The sequence below is a fragment of the Oncorhynchus kisutch genome, linkage group LG16, assembly GCF_002021735.2.
Source record: "Oncorhynchus kisutch isolate 150728-3 linkage group LG16, Okis_V2, whole genome shotgun sequence".
Classification (NCBI taxonomy): domain Eukaryota; kingdom Metazoa; phylum Chordata; class Actinopteri; order Salmoniformes; family Salmonidae; genus Oncorhynchus; species Oncorhynchus kisutch.
In genome coordinates, this window is record NC_034189.2 from 13,413,434 (window position 1) to 13,440,345 (window position 26,912).

Genomic DNA, 26,912 nt, shown 5'->3' on the forward strand with positions numbered 1-26,912 from the left:
ACACAACAATACAATAGAATGGCACAATTACCATATAGCACAAACTGGTACTTTTAGGTTATAACATGTTATAGATAATTATATAGAGGTTATAACAGGCAATATAGAGGTTAGCAAAGGGTTACAAGGTTTTCCTTGTCATTATGGTTTGCAATACTAGCACACTGTATGTAAGGGGTTCCATTAGTCAGGGGTTCCAGAAGTCAGGGGTTCCATTAGTCAGGGGTTCCATTAGTCAGGGGTTCCAGAAGTCAGGGGTTCCATTAGTCAGGGGTTCCAGAAGTCAGGGGTTCCATTAGTCAGGGGTTCCATTAGTCAGGGGTTCCAGAAGTCAGGGGTTCCATTAGTCAGGGGTTCCATTAGTCAGGGGTTCCAGAAGTCAGGGGTTCCATGAGTCAGGGGTTTCATGAGTCAGGGGTTCCATTACTCAGGGGTTCCATTACTCAGGGGTTACATTACTCAGGGGTTACATTACTCAGGGGTTTCATGAGTCAGGGGTTCCATTACTCAGGGGTTACATTACTCAGGGGTTACATTACTCAGGGGTTACATTACTCAGGGGTTACATTACTCAGGGGTTTCATGAGTCAGGGGTTCCATTAACAGCGGTTTCATGAGTCAGGGGTTCCATGAGTCAGGGGTTTCATGAGTCAGGGGTTACATTACTCAGGGGTTACATTACTCAGGGGTTACAAATCAAATCAAATCAAATCAAATGTATTTATATAGCCCTTCGTACATCAGCTGATATCTCAAAGTGCTGTACAGAAACCCAGCCTAAAACCCCAAACAGCAAGCAATGCAGGTGTAGAAGCAAGTTACATTACTCAGGGGTTTCATGAGTCAGGGGTTCCATTAGTCAGGGGTTCCATTACTCAGGGGTTACATTACTCAGGGGTTTCATGAGTCAGCGGTTCCATGAGACAGCGGTTCCATTAGTCAGGGGTTCCATGAGTCAGCGGTTCCATGAGACAGCGGTTCCATTAGTCAGGGGTTCCATTACTCAGGGGTTTCATGAGTCAGCGGTTCCATGAGACAGCGGTTCCATTAGTCAGGGGTTCCATGAGTCAGGGTTGCTGTTGGTCAGTATTTGTCTGAAAAGTCCTGTAGCTACAGTACCTACCCAGCTACTTTGGGTAGTCAAATGTTGGTCCCTTTTTCTTTGACAAGAAAATCAGTGTGTGTGTGTGTTATGCTCTCCCTGACCCAGAAAGTAAACAAATAACCTCCTCTCCCCACCAAACAAAACAAAGCACAGAGATAAGGGCAGTGGGTGTAATAAGGACAGATGCATTGTATGTAGTCCTCTGGTTAGTTTTTTCCCCCAGGTGCCAAGTGTGTGTGTGTGTGTGTGTGTGTGTGTGTGTGTGTGTGTGTGTGTGTGTGTGTGTGTGTGTGTGTGTGTGTGTGTGTGTGTGTGTGTGTGTGTGTGTGTGTGTGTGTGTGTGTGTGTGTGTGTGTGTGTGTGTGTGTGTATGCGTGTGTGTGTGTGTATGCGTGTGTGTGTGGAGCTCTTATCAATGCCTTTGTGACATGAATTCCCTCACTCTGTCCCTCTCTCTCTTTCCCTCTCACTTTCTCTTTCTCTCTCTCTCTCTCTCTCTTTCACTCAGTCTCTCTCCTTCTCTTTCTCTCTCCAGGTCAAGCTCTACCCAATTCTCTCTGTGTCTACCTTTATTTAAAACAACCCACCCACACATCTAAAGGTATCTATCTGCTGTATAACACTGTTAAATAACACAACACCACGTGTTTAGGACAAGTGGGCAGTTTAATAGAAATCCAAAGCTTTGGAATATATAGCCTCTCTATATGGCCTATGGTATCCTCTCTGCTGAGGTGTTGATTTAGGGGGAACAACAAATGGCTGTGAATATTTGACAACATGCAATGACGGGATCACACTCCCACACACACATACACACCACACACATACACACGTACACACATCCACACACACCTGTCTTGAGAGGGAGATGGAGAACGAGTGAAAGAAAGAGAGGAAGAATGACAGAGAGAGGTAGTGAAGGAAAAGGCTTTATTTTGCGACAGAGGAAAGGAAACTACATGAGAAGGTACATTCTTCTAAGATGGCTGGGGCCATATAGTAGAGCAGGGTTTCAGAAACTATGGGTCAGGACCCAAAGTGGGTCTGGGCATGTAAGAGGTGGGTCATTTGGGTCTCGAGTTGAAAAAGTGTAAGAACCCCTGATTTAGAGAGTTTTTTCATAATTCTAAACATACAGTCAAATAGCATTATTTAAATATTCGCCATTTAATATTATTAATGTGAGCTAACATGGCTGCCATAGAATGTTGTCGTGTTATACTCTCTAAATGCATGGCTCTGGTGTCTGGTTGGGATAACCAGTAGATTAGGGTTTATTTCTAGTAACAACAAATGGTGTCCATGTTTGACAGGGGGGGTTAGAAGGGCTGATCCACCAGGGCCCGCTGACCCCACCTGCTCTAGAAACAAAACCCCAGATGGTGGCCCCTCACTGGGGAAAGACAGACAGATAGTACCCTCCCACAATCCTGAATCTAAACCCAACCACCTCTACCATGGTGTGGCTAATACACACACACACAGAGACACACACGCGCGCGCACACACACACTGGAGAAAGACAGAGAGTCCTCCCCTAACCTTGACCCTACCCCCACCCCTCCCCCCATTCAGCTAAAAATCTGTAGGTTCAAGTTCCACCTCAAAGATTTTAGACAAATGTTCCTCAATTCCAGACAGTCCAAGGGGCCCACTGGGTGTGTAGACTTCTGTGTCCAACAATTTAACCAATCATCACATCCTTCATAAATGGACACAGATCTTATGGTTACAACATCTACCCAGAGGTGTCACATTAATATGAATACAGTCTTGGTCATCCCAAAAATCGCCAAAGAATCCAGCCACCCAAGCTGTTCCCTCTGCTACCATCTGGCAAACGGTACCGGAGCATTGGCTCTCGGATCAACAGGCTCCGAGACAGCTTCTACCCCCAAGTCATTAAATAGTTCATTCCTGGTTAGCCGGATTATCTGCACTGACTCTATGCACACACTACATACACACTTTAATATTCTGCTCCTACTCTGTTCTTTATTTTACTCTTATTATTATGTATCTGGATGTCTAGTCACTTCACCCTGCCTTCATGTACATATCTACCTCAAATAACTTATTATCTATCCTGATGACTAGTCACTTTACCCTGCCTTCATGTACATGTCTACCTCAAATACCTTATTATTATCTATCCTGATGACTAGTCACTTTACCCTGCCTTCATGTACATATCTATCTAAAATACCTTATTATTATCTATCCTGATGACTAGTCACTTTACCCTGCCTTCATGTACATGTCTACCTCAAATACCTTATTATTATCTATCCTGATGACTAGTCACTTTACCCTGCCTTCATGTACATATCTACCTCAAATACCTTATTATTATCTATCCTGATGACTAGTCACTTTACCCTGCCTTCATGTACATGTCTACCTCAAATACCTTATTATTATCTATCCTGATGACTAGTCACTTTACCCTGCCTTCATGTACATGTCTACCTCAAATACCTTATTATTATCTATTATCTACACCTCCATTAGGAACACTGGAATGTGAGATGTAATCTACACCTCCATTAGGAACACTGTAATATGAGATGTAATCTACACCTCCATTAGGAACACTGGAATGTGAGATGTAATCTACACCTCCATTAGGAACACTGGAATGTGAGATGTAATCTACACCTCCATTAGGAACACTGTAATGTGAGATGTAATCTACACCTCCATTAGGAACACTGGAATGTGAGATGTAATCTACACCTCCATTAGGAACACTGGAATGTGAGATGTAATCTACACCTCCATTAGGAACACTGGAATGTGAGATGTAATCTACACCTCCATTAGGAACACTGGAATGTGAGATGTAATCTACACCTCCATTAGGAACACTGGAATGTGAGATGTAATCTACACCTCCATTAGGAACACTGTAATGTGAGATATAATCTACACCTCCGTTAGGCTGATAGAAGCCCTTCTTATTTTGTTTCGTTATGTTCAATGTGAGCGTCATTATTTATTCTACACCAGGGTTCCCCAACTGGCAGCTTGTGTATATAGTCAACACCTTCTTGTTCTAAACGTCTAACTCGAATGTGTCTTCGTGACAATGATCAAGATCGGCTGCTTACCGATTTGACAGCTCCAATGCTGTTCCATCTCCGACACTGACAAAACATCAGCTATGCGGGTGTTCGCTAATGCCGGTTCAATCTAGGCCTTAGTCTCTCCTCTCACTTCTCTTCAATCTTCTAGATGAAAGATGGACGGACAGACAGACAGACAGACAGACAGACAGACAGACAGACAGACAGACAGACAGACAGACAGACAGACAGACAGACAGACAGACAGACAGACAGACAGACAGACAGACAGACAGACAGACAGACAGACAGACAGACAGACAGACAGACAGACAGACAGACAGACAGACAGACAGACAGACAGACAGACAGACAGACAGACAGACAGACAGACAGACAGACAGACAGACAGACAGACAGACAGACAGACAGACAGACAGACAGACAGACAGACAGACAGACAGACAGACAGACAGACAGACAGACAGACAGACAGACAGACAGACAGACAGACAGACAGACAGACAGACAGACAGACAGACAGACAGACAGACAGACAGACAGACAGACAGACAGACAGACAGACAGACAGACAGACAGACAGACAGACAGACAGACAGACAGACAGACAGACAGACAGACAGACAGACAGACAGACAGACAGACAGACAGACAGACAGACAGACAGACAGACAGACAGACAGACAGACAGACAGACAGACAGACAGACAGACAGACAGACAGACAGACAGACAGACAGACAGACAGACAGACAGACAGACAGACAGACAGACAGACAGACAGACAGACAGACAGACAGACAGACAGACAGACAGACAGACAGACAGACAGACTCCAGGTATAGGGTTACACCACTGATAAGTAGTCTATGGTAATAACACATTTGAAGTACCCTAAACCTGGCCCTAAGGATGGAGAGAAGGAGGATGGAGGGGTGGAGGTGGATTGGTGAGGGGACAGGTTGGGTTGGAGAGATTGAGAAGTGGAGGGGTGGAAGGAGTTATTAGATAGAAAGATGTAGTAGTGGAGGGGAGGAAGGAGTTATTAGATAGAAAGATGTAGAAGTGGAGGGGAGGAAGGAGTTATGAGATAGAAAGATGTAGAAGTGGAGGGGAGGAAGGAGTTATTAGATAGAAAGATGTAGAAGTAGAGGGAGGAAGGAGTTACTAGATAGAAAGATGTAGAAGTAGAGGGGAGGAAGGAGTTATTAGATAGAAAGTTGTAGAAGTGGAGGGGAGGAAGGAGTTATTAGATAGAAAGATGTAGAAGTAGAGGGGAGGAAGGAGTTATTAGATAGAAAGATGTAGTAGTGGAGGGGAGGAAGGAGTTATTAGATAGAAAGATGTAGAAGTAGAGGGGAGGAAGGAGTTATTAGATAGAAAGATGTAGAAGTAGAGGGGTGGAAGGAGTTATTAGATAGAAAGGTGTAGAAGTGGAGGGGTGGGGTTTTGAAACAATTAGGACTCCAAATGTGATGCAAATATCAACTCTGCAAGGGTATCTGGGACATGACAGTGTGAGGAGAGAGCTGTGGAACATGTTCTATGGAGAGGTTCTACACTCTTAGAAAAAGCTGTCCCCATAGGAGAACAACTTTGGTTTCAGGCAGAACCCTTTTTGGTTCCAGGTAGAATTATTTTGCGTTCCATGTAGGGTTCTACATGGAACCATGTAGGGTTCTACATGGAACCCAAATAGTTCTACCTGGAACCAAAAAGGGTTCTGCCTGAAACCAAAGTTGTTCTCCTATGGGGACAGCTTTTTCTAAGAGTGTAGAACCTCTCCATAGAACATGTTCCACAGCTCTCTCCTCACACTGTCATGTCCCAGATACCAAAGGTTTCTCCTATGGGGACAGCCAAAGTACCCTGTTAGGTTCTAGATAGCATATTTTTTCTAAGATTGTAGGATTTCCTCTCTAATGCAAATTGTGTGATTGTTGCTCTTTTGTGGCACACACAACAGGGTGTAAACTGAGGAGTGAGGGTAGTGAGGGGTCCCCATGGGGCCGACATTAGGAGATAATAACTAGGTTAAATATCCTAGAGTTCACACCAGCTTCTTCCTACTGTACTGTCTGTGAGCACAATGGTAATAGGGATGATGGTTCATAAGATTCACATGTAATAATCTGGGGCCAAAGAGTCTCAGAGTTGGAGTGCTGATCGAGGATCATCCCCCCTGTATCCATGTGATCGTATTCATTGTTATCTAAACTGCCAAACTGATCCTAGATCAGGGGGCAGTTCATACTGTACATGGCAGAGTTCTTAGGAAAATAGTTATGTTTCACATTGTTGTGTTTGAGAATCATCACGTCGGAGTTGTATGTGCACGGCCTATTGGTTAAATTTGCATGCACTTGTTCAGTGCGTGATCAAAAGAATGCATGGTTTCACTAGTTACAATAGCCACAAAGTCAAAATTGGCTATATCATAAAAATGTATCATTCTTTTGTCGTTGCTTTTTTGGTCTTCATTTAAGGTTAGGATTAGGCATAAGGTTTGCAGTGTGGTTAAAGTTAGGGGTTAGGTTTAAATACTTTGATTTGAATTAAGAAGATACATTTTTGAAATAGGCGGGGTTTATGACTTTGTGGCTGTGGTAACTAGTGATGGTAATGTTGTGAGTTGGGGAACCCTGTCAGCATGTCCACTGCTCTTTAAATACTGTATGTCACTCATTGCTTCAAGCCACAACCACCAAACGGGAGCAAACGTGCCTCAAAGTCTGTTCACGACCGTACAAGAACGTTTTGGGGAAATGTGTCGTTCAGTACAAACCGTTACGCAACGTAGTAAACTTTTAAGCAAACTGAAAGCACTTGATGTTCGTGCCGTAGGAGCAACAGTGCGTGAGGACAAAACCTGCCAAAACATTTTTACATTTTTTTGGAACGAATTTCTCTGTTATTTCGAGGTGAAGCTGCAGCAAGAGGGGAGAAATGGTCTACAAAGCTGGCCATATCAATACATACATCCGTAATTGGTTGTGAAGTAGTTTTATTTTGCTGAGGAAGTCCTAGTCACTCAATTAATGAATTGTATATCTAACGCAGAAGTTTGGTGCTTGACAGGGCAGTATTTATGGAGTTTGGCAATGTGCACGTCAACTATCTTCGATTTGTCCATTAGCTTGCGAACGTACCTCTAAGCCAGTCACTTCGTTTGAAATTAATAGGAAGCCAACCTAGTGCACACACTCAATGCTAAACACCAAATGTTTCCTCCATAAGTTAGCTAGCAAACTACTTTAGCAACATTATGTTATCACAATGAATGAGTTTTGAAGAAGAATCTAGCGCTGCCTGTTCTACCTCTAGTCAGTAGCCTCTAGTTCTGCCACTAGTCAGTAGCCTCTAGTTCTGCCGCTAGTCAGTAGCCTCTAGTTCTGCCGCTAGTCAGTAGCCTCTAGTTCTGTCGCTAGTCAGTAGCCTCTAGTTCTGTCGCTAGTCAGTAGCCTCTAGTTCTGCCGCTAGTCAGTAGCCTCTAGTTCTGTCGCTAGTCAGTAGCCTCTAGTTCTATCGCTAGTCAGTAGCCTCTAGTTCTGTCGCTAGTCAGTAGCCTCTAGTTCTGTCGCTAGTCAGTAGCCTCTAGTTCTGCCGCTAGTCAGTAGCCTCTAGTTCTGTCGCTAGTCAGTAGCCTCTAGTTCTGTCGCTAGTCAGTAGCCTCTAGTTCTGCCGCTAGTCAGTAGCCTCTAGTTCTGTCGCTAGTCAGTAGCCTCTAGTTCTGTCGCTAGTCAGTAGCCTCTAGTTCTGCCGCTAGTCAGTAGCCTCTAGTTCTGCCGCTAGTCAGTAGCCTCTAGTTCTGCCGCTAGTCAGTAGCCTCTAGTTCTGCCGCTAGTCAGTAGCCTCTAGTTCTGCCGCTAGTCAGTAGCCTCTAGTTCTGCCGCTACTCAGTAGCCTCTAGTTCTGCCGCTAGTCAGTAGCCTCTAGTTCTGTCGCTAGTCAGTAGCCTCTAGTTCTGTCGCTAGTCAGTAGCCTCTAGTTCTGTCGCTAGTCAGTAGCCTCTAGTTCTGCCGCTAGTCAGTAGCCTCTAGTTCTGGCGCTAGTCAGTAGCCTCTAGTTCTGGCGCTAGTCAGTAGCCTCTAGTTCTGTCGCTAGTCAGTAGCCTCTAGTTCTGCCGCTAGTCAGTAGCCTCTAGTTCTGCCGCTAGTCAGTAGCCTCTAGTTCTGTCGCTAGTCAGTAGCCTCTAGTTCTGCCGCTAGTCAGTAGCCTCTAGTTCTGCCGCTAGTCAGTAGCCTCTAGTTCTGTCGCTAGTCAGTAGCCTCTAGTTCTGTCGCTAGTCAGTAGCCTCTAGTTCTGCCGCTAGTCAGTAGCCTCTAGTTCTGCCGCTAGTCAGTAGCCTCTAGTTCTGTCGCTAGTCAGTAGCCTCTAGTTCTGCCGCTAGTCAGTAGCCTCTAGTTCTGCCGCTAGTCAGTAGCCTCTAGTTCTGCCGCTAGTCAGTAGCCTCTAGTTCTGCCGCTAGTCAGTAGCCTCTAGTTCTGCCGCTAGTCAGTAGCCTCTAGTTCTGCCGCTAGTCAGTAGCCTCTAGTTCTGCCGCTAGTCAGTAGCCTCTAGTTCTGTCGCTAGTCAGTAGCCTCTAGTTCTGTCGCTAGTCAGTAGCCTCTAGTTCTGCCGCTAGTCAGTAGCCTCTAGTTCTGTCGCTAGTCAGTAGCCTCCTGTCTGATTTTGGAGGTATGGCAACGCAAGACTAGTGTGTGTATAATGCCACTGGAGCAGACAATATCCCAGTGGAATTTTCCTCTCCTGCTCCCCCTCCCTTCCCCTCTTCACCCTCCCTCCTGTTCCCCTCTTATCCACTCTTATCCCCCTTATCCACTCTCCCTCTCAATTCTGCTGCGAGGGAGGGGCGGCATGCTGATTGGGCAGAGTCAGGGCAAAGGGGGGGTTGGGTGTGTGCGTGCGTACGTACGTGCACAAGGCCCGCTGGCACAGTTATCCCAGCTGGCAGCGTCTCTCAGATCCCCTGGACATCCATGCCAAGCACATGCCGCAGCATCAGAGAGAGGGGGAGAGGGGGGAAAGGAAGAGAAGAGAGGGGGAAAAGAAGGAGAAGAGAGGGGGAAAAGAAGGAGAAGAGAGGGGGGAAAGAAGGAGAAGAGAGGGGGGAAAGAAGGAGAAGAGAGGGGGGAAAGAAGGAGAAGAGAGGGGGGAAAGAAGGAGAAGAGAGGGGGGAAAGAAGGAGAAGAGAGGGGGAAAGGAGAAGAAAGAGGGGGAAAGAAGGAGAAGAGAGGGGGGAAAGAAGGAGAAGAGAGGGGGAAAGAAGGAGAAGAGAGGGGGGGAAAGGAGAAGAAAGAGGGGGGAAAGAAGGAGAAGAGAGGGGGGAAAGAAGGAGAAGAGAGATGGGGTAAAGAGAGGAGAGATAGGTGGTGTAAAGAGAGAAGAAGAGAGAGGTGGGGGTAAAGAGAGAAGAAGAGAGAGGTGGGGTAAAGAGAGAAGAAGAGAGAGGTGGTGTAAAGAGAGAAGAAGAGAGAGGTGGTGTAAAGAGAGAAGAAGAGAGAGGTGGTGTAAAGAGAGAAGAAAGAGAGGTGGTGTAAGAGAGAAGAAGAGAGAGGTGGTGTAAAGAGAGAAGAAGAGAGAGGTGGGGTAAAGAGAGAAGAAGAAGAGGTGGTGTAAAGAGAGAAGAAGAGAGAGGTGGTGTAAAGAGAGAAGAAGAGAGAGGTGGTGTAAAGAGAGAAGAAGAGAGAGGTGGTGTAAAGAGAGAAGAAGAGAGAGGTGGGGTAAAGAGAGAAGAAGAGAGAGGTGGTGGTAAAGAGAGAAGAAGAGAGAGGTGGGGTAAAGAGAGAAGAAGAGAGAGGTGGGGTAAAGAGAGAAGAAGAGAGAGGTGGGTAAAGAGAGAAGAAGAGAGAGGTGGGGTAAAGAGAGAAGAAGAGAGAGGTGGGGTAAAGAGAGAAGAAGAGAGAGGTGGTGTAAAGAGAGAAGAAGAGAGAGGTGGTGTAAAGAGAGAAGAAGAGAGAGGTGTGTAAAGAGAGAAGAAGAGAGAGGTGGGGTAAAGAGAGAAGAAGAGAGAGGTGGGGTAAAGAGAGAAGAAGAGAGAGGTGGTGTAAAGAGAGAAGAAGAGAGAGGTGGGGTAAAGAGAGAAAGAGAGAGGTGGGGTAAAGAGAGAAGAAGAGAGAGGTGGTGTAAAGAGAGAAGAAGAGAGAGGTGGGGTAAAGAGAGAAGAAGAGAGAGGTGGTGTAAAGAGAGAAGAAGAGAGAGGTGGTGTAAAGAGAGAAGAAGAGAGAGGTGGTATAAAGAGAGAAGAAGAGAGAGGTGGTGTAAAGAGAGAAGAAGAGAGAGGTGGGGTAAAGAGAGAAGAAGAGAGAGGTGGGGTAAAGAGAGGAGAGGAAGAGAGAAAAAAGACATGCCACAGCATCAGAGAAACGTGAAGGAAAAGGAGCAAAATGAGGAGAGGAGGGGGGGGAGTTGTAGGACTTGAGGTTTATGTAACACGGCCTGGCCTCGGCCTCGCAGCGAGCCTCCCCTCACCTCAGCACCCCAGATACACACACGCATGCACACCACAGGAGGTTGGTGGCACCTTAATTGGGGAGGACAGGCTCGTGGTAATGGCTGGAGTGGAACAGGTGGAATGGTATCAAATACATTACATCAAACACATGGTTTCCATTCGCTCTGTTCTGGGGCATTAGTATGAGCCCCTCAGCCCCTATATCTATGATCTGCTGGGGAGAATCAATTTGAGTAACTATTCGCTTTTAGTTGCAAATTACTTCATAACACCTGCAGGTATACGGACCAAGATCTCGTGGTTTTACCAACTTGACTTCACATTTATCCACAGTTCTCCAAACGTTTACATTTTGAAGTTAATGGTTCCATTTTGGATAAGGTAAAAAAATATATATTTACAAAGAACGTGTTTCTACCACTGGGAGTGAACACATGATCTTCAGATCAGGAGTGATGTGATTAAAACAAAGGACGAGTTTCTACCACTAGGCTGGAACACATGACCTTCAGATCAGGAGTGATGTGATTAAAACAAAGAACGAGTTTCTACCACTAGGCTGGAACACATGACCTTCAGATCAGGAGTGATGTGATTAAAACAAAGAACGAGTTTCTACCACTAGGCTGGAACACATGACCTTCAGATCAGGAGTGATGTGATTAAAACAAAGAACGAGTTTCTACCACTAGGCTGGAACACATGACCTTCAGATCAGGAGTGATGTGATTAAAACAAAGAACGAGTTTCTACCACTAGGAGTGAACACATGACCTTCAGATCAGGAGTGATGTGATTAAAACAAAGAACGAGTTTCTACCACTAGGAGTGAACACATGACCTTCAGATCAGGAGTGATGTGATTAAAACAAAGAACGAGTTTCTACCACTAGGCTGGAACACATGACCTTCAGATCAGGAGTGATGTGATTAAAACAAAGAACGAGTTTCTACCACTAGGAGTGAACACATGACCTTCAGATCAGGAGTGATGTGATTAAAACAAAGAACGAGTTTCTACCACTAGGAGTGAACACATGACCTTCAGATCAGGAGTGATGTGATTAAAACAAAGAACGAGTTTCTACCACTAGGCTGGAACACGTGACCTTCAGATCAGGAGTGATGTGATTAAAACAAAGAACGAGTTTCTACCACTAGGCTGGAACACGTGACCTTCAGATCAGGAGTGATGTGATTAAAACAAAGAACGAGTTTCTACCACTAGGCTGGAACACGTGACCTTTGGTTCCGGAGTTTTTGCAACGCCACACACACACACACACACACAACCACACAGAACGAATGGCCATGCTATGTAATCGTAGCGATACCAACAATGCTACTGTAAATAAACACACACATACATACACACACACACACAACCACACAGAACGAATGGCCCTGCTATGTAATCGTAGCGATACCCACAATGCTACTGTAAATAAACAGACACATGCATACACACACACACACACACACACACACACACACACACATACATACATATACACACACACACACATTCCTGAAACAAGATAGTTTATAATGCATACATATACACTCATGCTGTGCCAACTGAGGCCACAGTGTAGTGTGTGTGTGTGAGTGTGTGTGTGTGTGTGTCATGAAGCTGCCGCTGATGCAGCCTCTTCAAGCGTAATATACCCTCACAGACTGGAGGCTTAGAGCTAGGATGGACATATGCAGGAGGGAAGCAGGGGAACAGAGGGAAGGAGAGAGGTGGAGTCAGGATGGAGATAGGCAAATAGAGAGAAGAAGGAGTGAGATAGATAGATGGAAGCGAAGAGAGAGAGAAGAGGGAGAGGATGAGAGAACGAGAGAGATGGGGAGATAGAAGAGAGGGGGTAGAGAGGGAAGGTGAGAGGCGGACAGAGAAAAGAGGAAGTGGGAGAGAGGGATGGAGTGGAAGATAGAGAAAGAATAAGAGGTAGAGGAGCAGGGGAACGAGAGATGGAAGAGAAGGAGGTTGAAAAGAACAGAGAGGAACAGAACTCAGATCAAATAGTTTCTAATGATGTAATAATAAGAATAAGATGTAGTTCTTTACCCTTGTCTTGTAGTAATTCACGCGTCTTGTACATGCGTGTTGGCATGTGTGTGTGTGTGTGTGTGTGTGTGTGTGTGTGTGTGTGTGTGTGTGTGTGTGTGTGTGTGTGTGTGTGTGTGTGTGTGTGTGGTGTGTGTGTGTGTGTGTGTGTGTGTGTTGAAATGCATTTGGGTTGAGCTAATTCGTTGGTCGCTGGTCGGCTGGTCCATGGTGGATAACAGAGGTCAAAAATAATACTGGGGGATAAGGTTGTGTGTGTGTGTGCCTGTGTGCTAGTGCTTGAACAGAGAGAGGGGTGAAGAGAGGCATAAAAGGGGGAGAAGAAGCAATAAATGAAGTGGATGGCTGGGGAAGGATGGTTGAAGGGGTTTTAAGGGTGCAACGAGGAGGGGTAGGATTGAAAGGGTTAAGAATTCGGGAGGTAGTGGGGACAAGGGAGAGGGGAAAGGAATAGGGGGTAGGGAGAGGGGAGAGGGGATACGGAAAAGGGGAGAGGGGAGAGGGGGAGGAAAAAGGGGGGTGAGTTCATTCATAGATAATGACTAACCTATGGGTCCTGCTTAAACTTTTATTTTCATTTGTTTTGTGTTTTCACAATGTTTTCTAAAGTCGATCAACTATAAGAGGTAAAAGAGAGAGAGAGAAAGCGTTAGTGTTAGTGACTTCTTCATGGTTACACATTCCTGAGGGCTGTTCAGATACACATTTGTCAGTAGGTGGTCTAATTGTGCAGAGATATTTTCCCAGAGACCAAGGCCTGTATTCTCAACTTGCCTGATCTAAGATCAAGTCCCACCTCTTATTCACTATGATTTATAAGGCAAAACTGATCCTAGATCAGACACCGCTTCTACTCAAAACACATCCTAGTCTTTTTACCACAACAAGATCAACAGACACCCAGTGAACGTTGTCAGAATGTTGATGGAACGTTGACGGAACGTAGGCATAGCTCCACAACAGATTCCAGCATCTCTCTCACTGCAGACAGCAAAGCACTCATCTTAACATTCCAGCCCATTGTTACGTAACCTTGACACCCCGGTCCTGCGATCTAATTGGCTACTGCACCCCGGCCCTGCGATCTGATTGGCTGCTGTGCCTGTGATCCTGGAGGCCAACGGCAGGCAGCGACACACAGAAGCTCCCCTCTGTCTTGATTGACTTTGCTTCAGGGACGCCTGACGTATCACACTCACACATGTACACACACACACATGTACACACACACACACACACACACACACACACACACACACACACACACACACACACACATACATACACACATGTACACACACACACACACACACACACACACACACACACACACACATACACTCACACACACACATACATACACGCACGCACACACATACACTCACTCACACACACACACACACATACATACATACATACATACATACATACATACATACATACATACATACATACATACATACACACACATAGCTCAGATCAATCTGCAGAACACAGGAAGACAAGGAGTTTTCTAATGGATGAAGGCCAAAGCCCACATCACTCACATGCAACCAAGGCTTCAGTCCCAAATGGCACCGTACTCCCTACTTCCCATTACTTTTGACCAGGGCCCATGGGGCTCTAGTGACCTATATAGGGAAAAGGGTGCTATTTGGGATGCAGCCCCAGTGTGTAGGAAGACTACAGGCATCTGTGGTGTCTATCATCCATCTATCTGCAGAGCTAAAAATACTCCTCCATGTGAATTTACACTGACTAATACCACCTCTGTGGTGCTGACCTGGGTTCAAACACTATTCAAAATAATTCAAATGATTTTATCTGTGCTTGACTGAGCTTCCCTGATTTAATGGAACCAATATAACTGTCCAAGAATGACAATACCCTCCTATATGGTACTCCAGGCAAGCTAGATCAAACACTCAACGTGTTTGAAAAATGTAGAATAGTATTTGAACCCAGGTCTGGTGTGCTGAAACATACTGCATGCAAGCTGTTAGTGATGGTGGAGCAGCCCAGTGTGCCCTCTGGTGGTGAGAGCTTTGATGTGCGCGTCTCTCTCTCATGTTTGGAATTTCCATGTGATCAATATTTAATATAATATATAATAGAAGAGCCTACTTTTAGAACAGACAGGACACACACACACACACACACACACACACACACACACACACACACACACACACACACACTACCTCCACCAGTACATCAAACAGCTGTTATGTTTCCTCATCAAATGCCTATTAAAGCCACATTCTGGAGTTTGACACAGTAAGACAGAGGTACTTAACTAAATGAAGCATTGGGTACTGCTCTCTAATATAATGTATATCTGTGTGTGGTTTGTGCTAGCACAATGGAAAAACCCAAGCAGTCTACGAACATGGAACTATGCAGTTCTATCGCTTCACTCTTCAAATTCACTTCCTCTTCCTTTCTCTAGAAAAAAAGAGAGAGAGTAAGAGAGAGAGAGAGATTGAGAGAGAGAGAGAGAGAGAGTAAGAGAGAGAGAGATAAAAAGAGAGAGAGAGTGATTGAGAGAGAGAGATATAAAAGAGAGAGAGAGTGATTGAGAGAGAGAGATGAAAAGTTGTTAGGCTGAACGTGTACGGAAGGAGGAAGTTGAGAGTTGTGAATCAGAGACAGAGAATCAGAAAGATTCAGAGACAGACAGGTGGTGTGAAGACAGACAGGTGGTGTGAAGACAGACAGCTGTTATGAAGACAGACAGGTGGTGTGAAGACAGACACATACAGGTTGTGTGAAGACAGAGATCAAACACAGTGAAACAGAATGTATAAATTAAATTAAATATGTGGTGAAAGAGGAGACTGGAAAACAACAAAAAGACAACAAGAGAAGAGGATCAGAGACGAGGATCAGAGACGAGGATCAGAGACGAGGACCAGAGAAGAGGATCAGAGACGAGGATCAGAGACGAGGACCAGAGAAGAGGATCAGAGACGAGGATCAGAGACGAGGATCAGAGAAGAGGATCAGAGACGAGGATCAGAGAAGTGGATCAGAGACGAGGATCAGAGACGAGGATCAGAGACGAGGATCAGAGAAGTGGATCAGAGACGAGGACCAGAGAAGTGGATCAGAGAAGAGGATCAGAGACGAGGATCAGAGACGAGGATCAGAGAAGAGGATCAGAGACGAGGATCAGAGACAAGGATCAGTGAAGAGGATCAGAGACGAGGATCAGAGAAAAGCATCAGAGACGAGGATCAGAGAAGTGGATCAGAGAAATGGATCAGAGAAGAGGATCAACATCGGTGGGGCTGACAACAGAGCAAGAGATGAGAAAACACTGGGTCTACTTTCTTCTGGCCCTCGTGCTGATACATACAGGTTGGTGTCACTTACAAAAAACTAGAATAAGAGGAAAGTTTTAGTTTAGTAGAACACACAGAGCAAGAAAGTGCATTTATCAAATAATCGAGGAAGACAAAAAAGTCAAATACTTACAGTTGAAGTCGGTTGTTTACATACACTTTAGCTAAACGCATTTAAACTCAGTTTTCACAATTCCTGACATTTAATCCTAATAAAAATACCCTGTCTTAGGTCAGTTAATATTTGGTAGCATTGCCTTTCAATTGTTTAACTTGGGTCAAACGTTTCGGGTAGCCTTCCACAAGCTTCTCCTGACAGAGCTGGTGTAACTGAGTCAGGTTTGTAGGCCTCCTTGCTCGCACACGCTTTTTCAGTTCTGCCCACAATTTTTTTATGGAATTTAGGTCAGGGCTTTCTGATGTCCACTCCGATACTTGACTGTTGTCCTTAAGCCATTTTTCCACAACTTTGGAAGTATGCTTGGGGTCATTGTCCATTTGGAAGACCCATTTGCAACCAAGCTTTAACTTCCTGACTTATGTCTTGAGATGTTGCTTCAATATATTCACGTAATTTTCCTCCCTCTTGATGCCATCTATTTTGTGAAGTGCACCAGTCCCTCCTGCAGCAAAGCACCCCCACAACATGATGCTGCCACCCCCATGCTTCACGGCTGGGATGGTGTTCTTCAGGCTTGTCTTTTTCCTCCAAACATAACGATGGTAATTATGGCCAAACAGTTCTATTTTTGTTTCATCAGACCAGAGGACATTTCTCCAAAAAGTACCATCTTTGTCCCCATGTGCAGTTGCAAACCATAGCCTGGCTTTTTTATGGAGGTTTTGGAGCAGTGGCTTCTTCCTTGCTGAGCGGCCTTTCAGGTTATGTCGATATAGGACTTGTTTTATTGTGGATATAGACACTTTTGTTTCTGTTTCCTCCAGCATCTTCACAAGGTCCTTTGCTGATCTGGGATTGATTTGCACTTTTCGCACCAATTTCTCCTTCCTGAGCGGTATGACGGCTGCATGGTCCAATGGTATTTATACTTGTGTAATATTGTTTGTACAGATGAAAGTGGTACCTTCAGGTATTTGGAAATTGCTCCCAAGGATGAACCAGACTTGTGGAGGTCTACAATTTTTTTTCTGAGGTCTTGCCAGATTTCTTTTCATTTTCTCATGATGTCAAGCAAAGAGTCACTGCGTTTGAAGGTAGGCCTTGAAATACATCCACAGGTACACCTCCAATTCAAATTATGTCAATTAGCCTGTAAGATGCTTCTAAAGTCATGACATAATTTTCTGGAATTTTCCAAGCTGTTTAAAGGCTCAGTCAACTTTGTGTATGTAAACTTCTGACCCACTGGAATTGTGATACAGTGAATTATATGTGAAATAATCTGTCTGTGAACAATTGTTGGAAAAATGACTTGTGTCATACACAAAGTAGATGTCCTAACCGACTTGCCAAAACTATAGTTTGTTAACAAGAAATTTGTGGAGTGGTTGAAAAACTAGTTTTAATGACTCAGAACTAAGTCTATGTAAACTTGCGACTTCAACTGTATGTGTGTGTGTCTGAATGTGTGTCTGAATGTGTATTAATGCAAAAAACTTCATTTCACTGGAAGTGGCTGTGACTTTTTCTAGCGCCCACACATAACTGACTTCTACCCTGTTGCTTCACACAGGCATAGCCAGCAGTGTGATCTCTGTGTCTCACACACAGGACAGAGAGCATCTGTCTATTACCTGTCGTCTCCTGTCGGAAAACGACACTGTTTCTCAGATCAACTGGGAGATGATCAGCAGTCCCAACCATACCACTACCAAACTGAAACTGGGCACCTTCCATCCCGTGTTTGGTACATATATAATAATAATGTCATATATATACAGTGGGGCAAAAAAGTATTTAGTCAGCCACCAATTGTGCAAGTTCTCCCACTTAAAAAGATGAGAGAGGCCTGTAATTTTCATCATAGGTACACTTCAACTATGACAGACAAAATGAGAAATAAAATCCAGAAAATCACATTGTAGGATTTTTTATTAATTTATTTGCAAATTATGGTGGAAAATAAGTATTTGGTCACCTACGAAAAAGCAAGTGTTCTGGCTCTCGCAGACCTGTAACTTCTTCTTTAAGAGGCTCCTCTGTCCTCCACTCGTTACCTGTGTTAATGGCACCTGTTTGAACTTGTTATCAGTATAAAAGACACCTGTCCACAACCTCAAACAGTCACACTCCAAACTCCACTATGGCCAAACTATGGCCAAGACCAAAGAGCTGTCAAAGGACACCAGAAACAAAATTGTAGACCTGCACCAGGCTGGGAAGACTGAATCTGCAATAGGTAAGCAGCTTGGTTTGAAGAAATCAACTGTGGGAGCAATTATTAGGAAATGGAAGACATACAAGACCATTGATAATCTCCCTCGATCTGGGGTTCCACGCAAGATCTCACCCCGTGGGGTTAAAATGATCACAAGAACGGTGAGCAAAAATCCCAGAACCACACGGGGGGACCTAGTGAATGACCTGCAGAGAGTTGGGACCAAAGTAACAAAGCCTACCATCAGCAAGGGCATTGAAGATGAAACGTGGCTGGGTCTGATCCCAAACACACCGCCCGGGCAACGAAGGAGTGGCTTCGTAAGAAACATTTCAAGGTCCTGGAGTGGCCTAGCCAGTCTCCAGATCTCAACCCCATAGAAAATCTTTAGAGGGAGTTGAAAGTCCATGTTGCCCAGCAACAGCCCCAAAACATCACTGCTCTAGAGGAGATCTGCATGGAGGAATGGGCCAAAATACAAGCAACAGTGTGTGAAAACCTTGTGAAGGCTTACAGAAAATGTTTGACCTCTGTCATAGCCAACAAAGGGTATATAACAGTATTGAGATAAACTTTTGTTATTGACCAAATACTTATTTTCCACCATCATTTGCAAATAAATTCATTTAAAATCCTACAATGTGATTTTCTGGATTTTTTTTCTCATTTTGTCTGTCATAGTTGAAGTGTACCTATAATTACAGGCCTCTCTCATCTTTTTAAGTGGGAGAACTTGCACAATTGGTGGCTGACTAAATACTTTTTTGCCCCACTCTGTATATATATATATATATATATATATATATATATATATATATATATATCTCTCTCTCTCTTAACCTAGCAATGTAGTATGTGTATGCTATACTCATAATGTACAGAACTTTGGAATTTGTGTATGTGAATAAAAAGTAAATAACATGTATTATTGTTGTTATTATCAATATCATATATATGCCGTTTAGGTACCTACGTGGTCCCAGAGTACAACGACACTGTGAAGATCCAAAGTAGTGCCTCCAGCCGTAGTTCCAGACTCGACCTGAAGGGAGGCGCTGTGGAGGAGGTCAGCCAACTCTGCTGTGTATTCATCACATTTCCCTCTGGGGTGCTGGAGCACTGTACACATACCCGGATCAATGAAAACACTGGTACTCTCCCTCTATACCTTTATCTTGTTTCCCTCTTTCTCTCTCTTTCTCTCTCTCTCTCTCTCTCTCTCTCTCTCTCTCTCTCTCTCTCTCTCTCTCTCTCTCTCTCTCTCTCTCTCTCTCTCTTTCTCTCTCTCTTTCTCTCTCTCTCTCTCTCAACAAAAGTTTCTCTCTCTGTCTATGTGAAATACATCCTGGGCATTCCCTTCTCTCACTTCCTCTCTCACTTCCTCTCTCATTTTCTCTCTCTCTCTATCTCTCTCTCTCTCTCTCTCTCTCTCTCTCTCTCTCTCTCTCTCTCTATTCTATTCTATTCTGTTCTATTCTATTCAATTCAATTCAATATAAGGGCATGGGAAACATATGTTGACATTGCCAAAGCAGTGGAGGCCCATGATCTTCTGCTGTTGGAAGTACTGTGTTTTACATGTCTGTGTGTCTGTCCACAGCAGAGGCCCAGGAGTCAGAGGATGCACAGCGGCTCCTAGGGGAAAGAACTTTGGAACAGTGGTTCCTGTTGGTTGGAGGCTCTACCATCAGCATCCTGAGCATTGTGACCTCACTGTACTACTGCTGGAAGTACTGCTGCAGACACTGCTGTCACAGGTAGGCCTACCTCAGTGGAGGTTGGTGCTGTTTAAGATGAGGCTACTGTAGACCATTGAAAAACATTTTGTCTGTCTCTCAACCTATCAAAATCATTCTTCCCTCTGTATCTCTATTCCAAGCTCATTTTACTGTCTCTCCATCATCTCTATCACTGCTCTCTCTTCCACTTTGTTTTTTCTTTTTGTCTCTCTCTCTCCATCATCTCTATCACTGCTCTCTCTTCCACTTTGTTTTTTCTCTTTCTCTCTCTGTCACACACAGGATGGAAAGACAGGCCTCACTCTCTCTGTCAGTAAAGTTTCCAGTAGCACTGATTCTAACACCAAAGGTTATCAGCTCTCTGACTCTAACTACAAGACTCATCTGCTCTCTGACTCTAACAACAAGACTCATCTGCTCTCTGACTCTAACAACGAGACTCATCTGCTCTCTGACTTTAACAACGAGACTCATCTGCTCTCTGACTCTAAAAGAAGACGTATCAGCTCTCTGACTCTAAAAGAAGACGTAGCAGCTCTTTGACTCTAAAAGAAGACGTATCAGCTCTCTGACTCTAACACCAAATGTTTTCAGTTCTCTGACTCTAAACCAAGACTTATCTGCTCTTGTCTCTTGTTCCAGGAGGCGAATGTTTGAGGTAGAGGCGTATCTGACAGATCAACACACAGAATCAGAAGTAAAGTTATTTTCTCAGCTACACTTTTAGCTTAACATGCCGTTTTGACACAATGGAAACGTACATCCTTACGTAGAAATCCTTTATCTAGAAAGGAAGTGTTGTAACCTAAAGCACACGGAAAAGGTCATTGGTGAAAGTTAATATAGGCTACCTAACCACATGTCTCTCTAGAGTCATAGAGATAGAGAGCCATTGCCTGTCTCTATGGGTAGAGTGACCTCAGTAAACATAGTGACCTGCGTTACCATGAAAACCCACAGGGCCCCCCATTCTGCATGGTTATCACCATGGTTTCCTGTTGTTCACTGTCTCGGGCCATCGCTCAGCCGTTTCTCACTGTCTCTCACACACACACACACACACACACACACACACACACACACACACACACACACACACACACACACACACACACACACACACACACACACACACACACACACACACACACTGGTAAATGTGGTTTGGTGTTTATCATACTTGGGTTCACAATAGTGTAACACACAGAAGCTGGTGTACTGTTAACAGGGCAGAAGAATCAGTCTGTCAAGCAAAGCTTTTTATAACATTTGCTGTGTGGTCAGATTTAGTGTGATGTGAACATTGCAGTGAGAATTGCTTTCATTACACTTCTGTTACAGTGCTCCTTTTTCATTTGGTCTTTACATTTACATGATAGAACATGATGAAATGAAAAGTGATACAAGCAACATTAAAAATAATTTAGGTGCCAATTATTTTCAAAATAACATCTCTCTCTCTCCCTCTCATCCAGGGGGTCACAGAGGAGCCCCCCCAGCAACCCCCTCTTCCCTCACCCCCCCAGCCTCAGCCCCAGGGTTTTGACCCCTCTAAGCTCTATGCTAAGATCAAGCTGGACCTGCTGTATGGACGGCTGTGGAAGGCCTACCAGGGGACGGCCACAACGTGGGGCCCCACAACACAGCACGGGCCACAACAAGTGGCAGAGCCAGGGCCACAACAAGGGCCACAACAAGTGGCAGAGCCAGGGCCACAACAAGGGCCACAACAAGTGGCAGAGCCAGGGCCACAACAAGGGCCACAACAAGTGGCAGAGCCAGGGCCACAACAAGGGCCACAACAAGTGGCAGAGCCAGGGCCACAACAAGGGCCACAACAAGTGGCAGAGCCAGGGCCACAACAAGGGCCACAACAAGTGGCAGAGCCAGGGCCACAACAAGGGCCACAACAAGGGCCACAACAAGGGCCACAACAGGTATGTCTTTCTATCTACACGTTTTATATTTTTCTATGAATGTGGAAACTTCACTTTTCAAAGCAGTCAATTCAAAATAAAGGAATTTATTCAACTTCTACAGTCCTTCTCGTCACAAAAATTATCTTAAAGTGCTTGAAAAAGCCAAACGAAGAAGAATGGAATGAAACAGCTGTATGACAGACTGGGTCTGGACTAGGATGTTCAGTTAGACCGGATGTTTTTCAGTGTTTCAAACCTCCGACAGGTGGAGTGATAGTCAAGAATGAACCACATGTTTGTAGCGGTCTGTCCATGATACGGCGTTGCTCTCCCTTCATGACATCTCAGTCGACCAGACAGGTCCTACAGGCGCTAGTTTCGGCGCACCTTAATTACTGCCCGGCTGTGCGGCAAAGGGACATAGGTACAATTGCAGTTGGTCCAGAACAAAGCAGCACCTAGGTGCACAGAGACACACACGGAGGGAAAGAGTCAGTCACATGCATGTCAGTCTCTCCTGGCTCAAAGTTGAGGAGAGATTGACTGCATCACCAGCTGTCTTTGTGAGAGGGGTTGATGTGTTGAAGGCACCGAACTGTCTGTTCAAGCAGTTGGCAGCACAGTTCGGACACTCATCAGTACCACACAAGACATGCAACCTGAGGTCTTTTGGCCTTTCTAGGGAGGTTTTGGCCTTTCTAGGGAGTTTTTCCTAGCCAACGTGCTTCTACACCTGCATTGCTTGATGTTTGGGGTTTTAGGCTGGGTTTCTGTACAGCACTTTGAGATATCAGCTGATGTACGAAGGGCTATATAAGTACATTTGATTTGATTTGATCTTTCCACAGTCCCCAGCTCCAGAATAGAGGCTAGGAAACTCAAGTATTAAGTAGAGGCATGACTACATGGAACTCTCTGCCACCCCAAGTAACTCAAGTATTAAAGAGAGGCATGACTACATGGAACTCTCTGCCACCCCAAGTAACTCAAGTATTAATGAGAGGCAGGACTACATGGAACTCTCTGCCACCCCAAGTAACTCAAGTATTAAAGAGAGGCATGACTTCATGGAACTCTCTGCCACCCCAAGTAACTCAAGTATTAAAGAGAGGCATGACTACATGGAACTCTCTGCCACCCCAAGTAACTCAAGTATTAAATAGAGGCATGACTACATGGAACTCTCTGCCACCCCAAGTAACTCAAGTATTAAAGAGAGGCATGACTACATGGAACTCTCTGCCACCCCAAGTAACTCAAGTATTAAAGAGAGGCAGGACTACATGGAACTCTCTGCCACCCCAAGTAACTCAAGTATTAAATAGAGGCATGACTACATGGAACTCTCTGCCACCCCAAGTAACTCAAGTATTAAATAGAGGCATGACTACATGGAACTCTCTGCCACCCCAAGTAACTCAAGTATTAAATAGAGGCATGACTACATGGAACTCTCTGCCACCCCAAGTAACTCAAGTATTAAATAGAGGCATGACTACATGGAACTCTCTGCCACCCCAAGTAACTCAATTATTAAATAGAGGCATGACTACATGGAACTCTCTGCCACCCCAAGTAACTCAAGTATTAAAGAGAGGCATGACTACATGGAACTCTCTGCCACCCCAAGTAACTCAAGTATTAAATAGAGGCATGACTACATGGAACTCTCTGCCACCCCAAGTAACTCAAGTATTAAATAGAGGCATGACTACATGGAACTCTCTGCCACCCCAAGTAACTCAAGTATTAAATAGAGGCATGACTACATTGAACTCTCTGCCACCCCAAGTAACTCAAGTATTAAATAGAGGCATGACTACATTGAACTCTCTGCCACCCCAAGTAACTCAAGTATTAAATAGAGGCATGACTACATGGAAGTCTCTGCCACCCCAAGTAACTCAAGCTAGCAATTTAACCAGTTTAATGAAACAGATGAAACCTTACAGCAGAAAGGGGACTGTGACGAGACACGTACATTTTACATACAGTACCAGTCAAAAGTTTGGACATACCTACTCATTCCAGGATTTTCCTTTATTTTCGTTATTTATACCAATAGTGTGCAAAGCTGTCATCAAAACAAAGGGTGGTTACTTTGAAGAATATAAAATATATTTTGGATTTGTTTAACACTTTTTTGGTTACTACATGATTCCATATGTGTTCTTTTATCTTTTATAGTTTTGATGTATTCAATATTATTCTAGAATGTAGAAAATAGGAAAAAATAAGGAAAAACCCTTGAATGAGTAGGTGTGTCCAAACTGTTGACTGGTACTGTACAGGGTATTGTAATTTGCACTGTTCTATGTATTAGACATAGATATTGTGTACCTACTGATAGGTAGGCTGTGTGTGATGTTTTAAATGTATGTATTTCAGTCCTTGACTAATAATGTTCTGTACTATGTACTATATCATGTTTCATGTGGACCCCAGGAAGAGTAGCGGCTAAAGGGGATCCTAATAAATAACAAACAAAGTAGAGGTCTTCACGGGTTCGGGTGGACCCCAGGAAGAGTAGCGGCTAAAGGGGATCCTAATAAAATACCAAACAAAGTAGAGGTCTTCACGGGTTCGGGTGGACCCCAGGAAGAGTAGCGGCTAAAGGGGATCCTAATAAATAACAAACAAAGTAGAGGTCTTCACGGGTTCGGGTGGACCCCAGGAAGAGTAGCGGCTAAAGGGGATCCTAATAAAATACCAAACAAAGTAGAGGTCTTCACGGGTTCGGGTGGACCCAGGAAGAGTAGCGGCTTAAGGGGATCCTAATAAAATACCAAACAAAGTAGAGGTCTTCACGGGTTCGGGTGGACCCCAGGAAGAGTAGCGGCTTAAGGGGATCCTAATAAAATACCAAACAAAGTAGAGGTCTTCACGGGTTCGGGTGGACCCCAGGAAGAGTAGCGGCTAAAGGGGATCCTAATAAAATACCAAATACAACTTGAATACAAAGCAAAAAATAACGTTTGTTGAAGCCTGTGCATCAAAAGACACAGAAATGACACATGTACAGCATTTGATAATGTGAACATCATAATCAGGTCTACTTCCTTCTGGGGGAAAATTGGGCATCACAGAGGGAAGAACCGGAAGAATCCGTTCTACAACTAGAACCAGAACATCAACCACCTCTGGTAGGAAGAGAGGAACCAGTGACAGTGACTGAGCCTGAAACTGAGTCTGAGCTAATACCTCCACCAACCCTGGATCCTGGGACACAGATGGAGGAAATGTAGTCGGACACTGGTTTATGAGGGGTGTGTGTGTGTGTGTGTGTGTGTGTGTGTGTGTGTGTGTGTGTGTGTGTGTGTGTGTGTGTGTGTGTGTGTGTGTGTGTGTGTGTGTGTGTGTGTGTGTGTGTGTGTGTGTGTGTGTGTTGGGATGAATAATGTATTGTTGACATTGGTTGAAACTATCTGTCAATTAATACGATCAATCTTTATTGTCCCAGAGGGACATTTAGTGTGAGAATATTAAACTCATCTGAACTTTTAAACAGAGTTAAGGGTTTAATGACCATTGGCTTTTTAAAGAGACCTGTTATTACAAGGAGTGAGACAGTGTATGTTTGTGGCTTTCTGTTAAATATAACTGAGTTATACTGATTCATGACCAATATACAGCATATAAAATATTTTTATGTTGTACTTAACAGTTTTGCTTGTTTTGCAACAAGATATTTCATTGTTCTACTGTAGGCGTATTACTGAAACCCTTTGAATATCTTTTTGCTGTATACTTAAATATGCTTTGTATACTTTTATTTCAATAAAAAAATCGGACCATCAAAATTGATTCTCCTTCACTTGACATCAGTGGATGCTGCTGAGGGGAGGACAGCTCATAAGAAATGGCATGAACAGAGCAAATGGAATGGCATCAAACCATGTACCATTCCACTGATTCCACTCCATCCATTACCACGAGCCCGTCCTCCCCAATTAAGGTGCCACCAACTTCCTGTGCTTGCCATTTAGATTGTGCCTGCTCTTTCTTTCGGCCACTGGGGGGCGACACAATACTTGTTGTTCGCTGACTGAAGCCCAGGGTAGAGTGACAAACACACTGCAAGGTTAATGTCTACTTTTGTAACTGAAGCACGGACAGTTTTAACAATCATCATGCAGTGCCTTCAGAACGTATTCACACCCCTTGACTTTTTCCACATTTTGTTGTGTTACAGCCTGAATTTAAAATGGATTACATTTACAATTGTGTCACTAGCCCACACACAATACCCCATAATGTCAAAGTGGAATTATGTTTTTAGATTAGATTTTAAGATTAAAATTTTTTTATAAACAAAAAATGAAAAGCTGAAATGTCAATAAGTATTCAATCCCTTTGCTATGGCAAGCCTAAATCAGTTTAGGAATAAACTCTCTGTGTGCAATAATAGGGTTTAAGATTACTTTTGAATGATACCTAATCTCTGTACCCCACAAATACAATTATCTCTAATTATCTCTAAGGTCCCTCAGTTGAGCAGTAAATTTCAAACACAATTTCAACCACAAAGATCAGGGAGGTTTTCCAATGCCTTGCAAAGAAGAGCACCTCTATTGCTAGATGGTAATAAAAAAAGCAAACATTGAATATTCCTTTGAGCCTGGTGAAGTTAATAATGTGACTTTGTATGGCGTATCAATACACCCAGTCACTACAAATATACAGACGTCATTCCTAACTCAGTTGCCGGAGAGGAATGACACCGCTCAGGGATTTCACCATGAGGCCTATGGTGACTTTAAAACAGTTACTGTTTAATGGCTGTGAGAGGGAAAAACTGAGGATGGATCAACAACATTGCAGTTACTCCACAATACTAAATGACAAAGTGAAAA

General features: G+C 44.1%; 1 protein-coding gene across 1 annotated transcript; it reads left to right on the forward strand.

Annotated features, from left to right (window-relative positions):
- The first annotated feature begins 14,723 nt into the window (after positions 1–14,723).
- Positions 14,724–25,859, forward strand: LOC109906318 (uncharacterized). Its single transcript, XM_031793076.1, has 9 exons — positions 14,724–14,754; positions 15,550–16,078; positions 17,008–17,102; positions 17,757–17,930; positions 19,367–19,552; positions 20,002–20,158; positions 20,783–20,837; positions 21,616–22,077; positions 25,146–25,859. The coding sequence occupies exons 1-9, from the start codon at positions 14,724–14,726 to the stop codon at positions 25,302–25,304; spliced, it is 1,848 nt and encodes a 615-aa protein (XP_031648936.1). The 3' UTR covers positions 25,305–25,859.
- Positions 25,860–26,912: the final 1,053 nt, after the last annotated feature.

Bases quoted from the DNA above. Each gene is read 5' to 3' on its own strand.
- LOC109906318 (XM_031793076.1), top strand. From the start codon at position 14,724: ATGGTGGAGCAGCCCAGTGTGCCCTCTGGTG. The intron at 16,079-17,007 runs GTTGGTGTCACT...TGTTTCCTCCAG, and splicing joins CCTCGTGCTGATACATACAG to CATCTTCACAAGGTCCTTTG. The intron at 17,931-19,366 runs GTACATATATAA...TATGCCGTTTAG, and splicing joins CACCTTCCATCCCGTGTTTG to GTACCTACGTGGTCCCAGAG.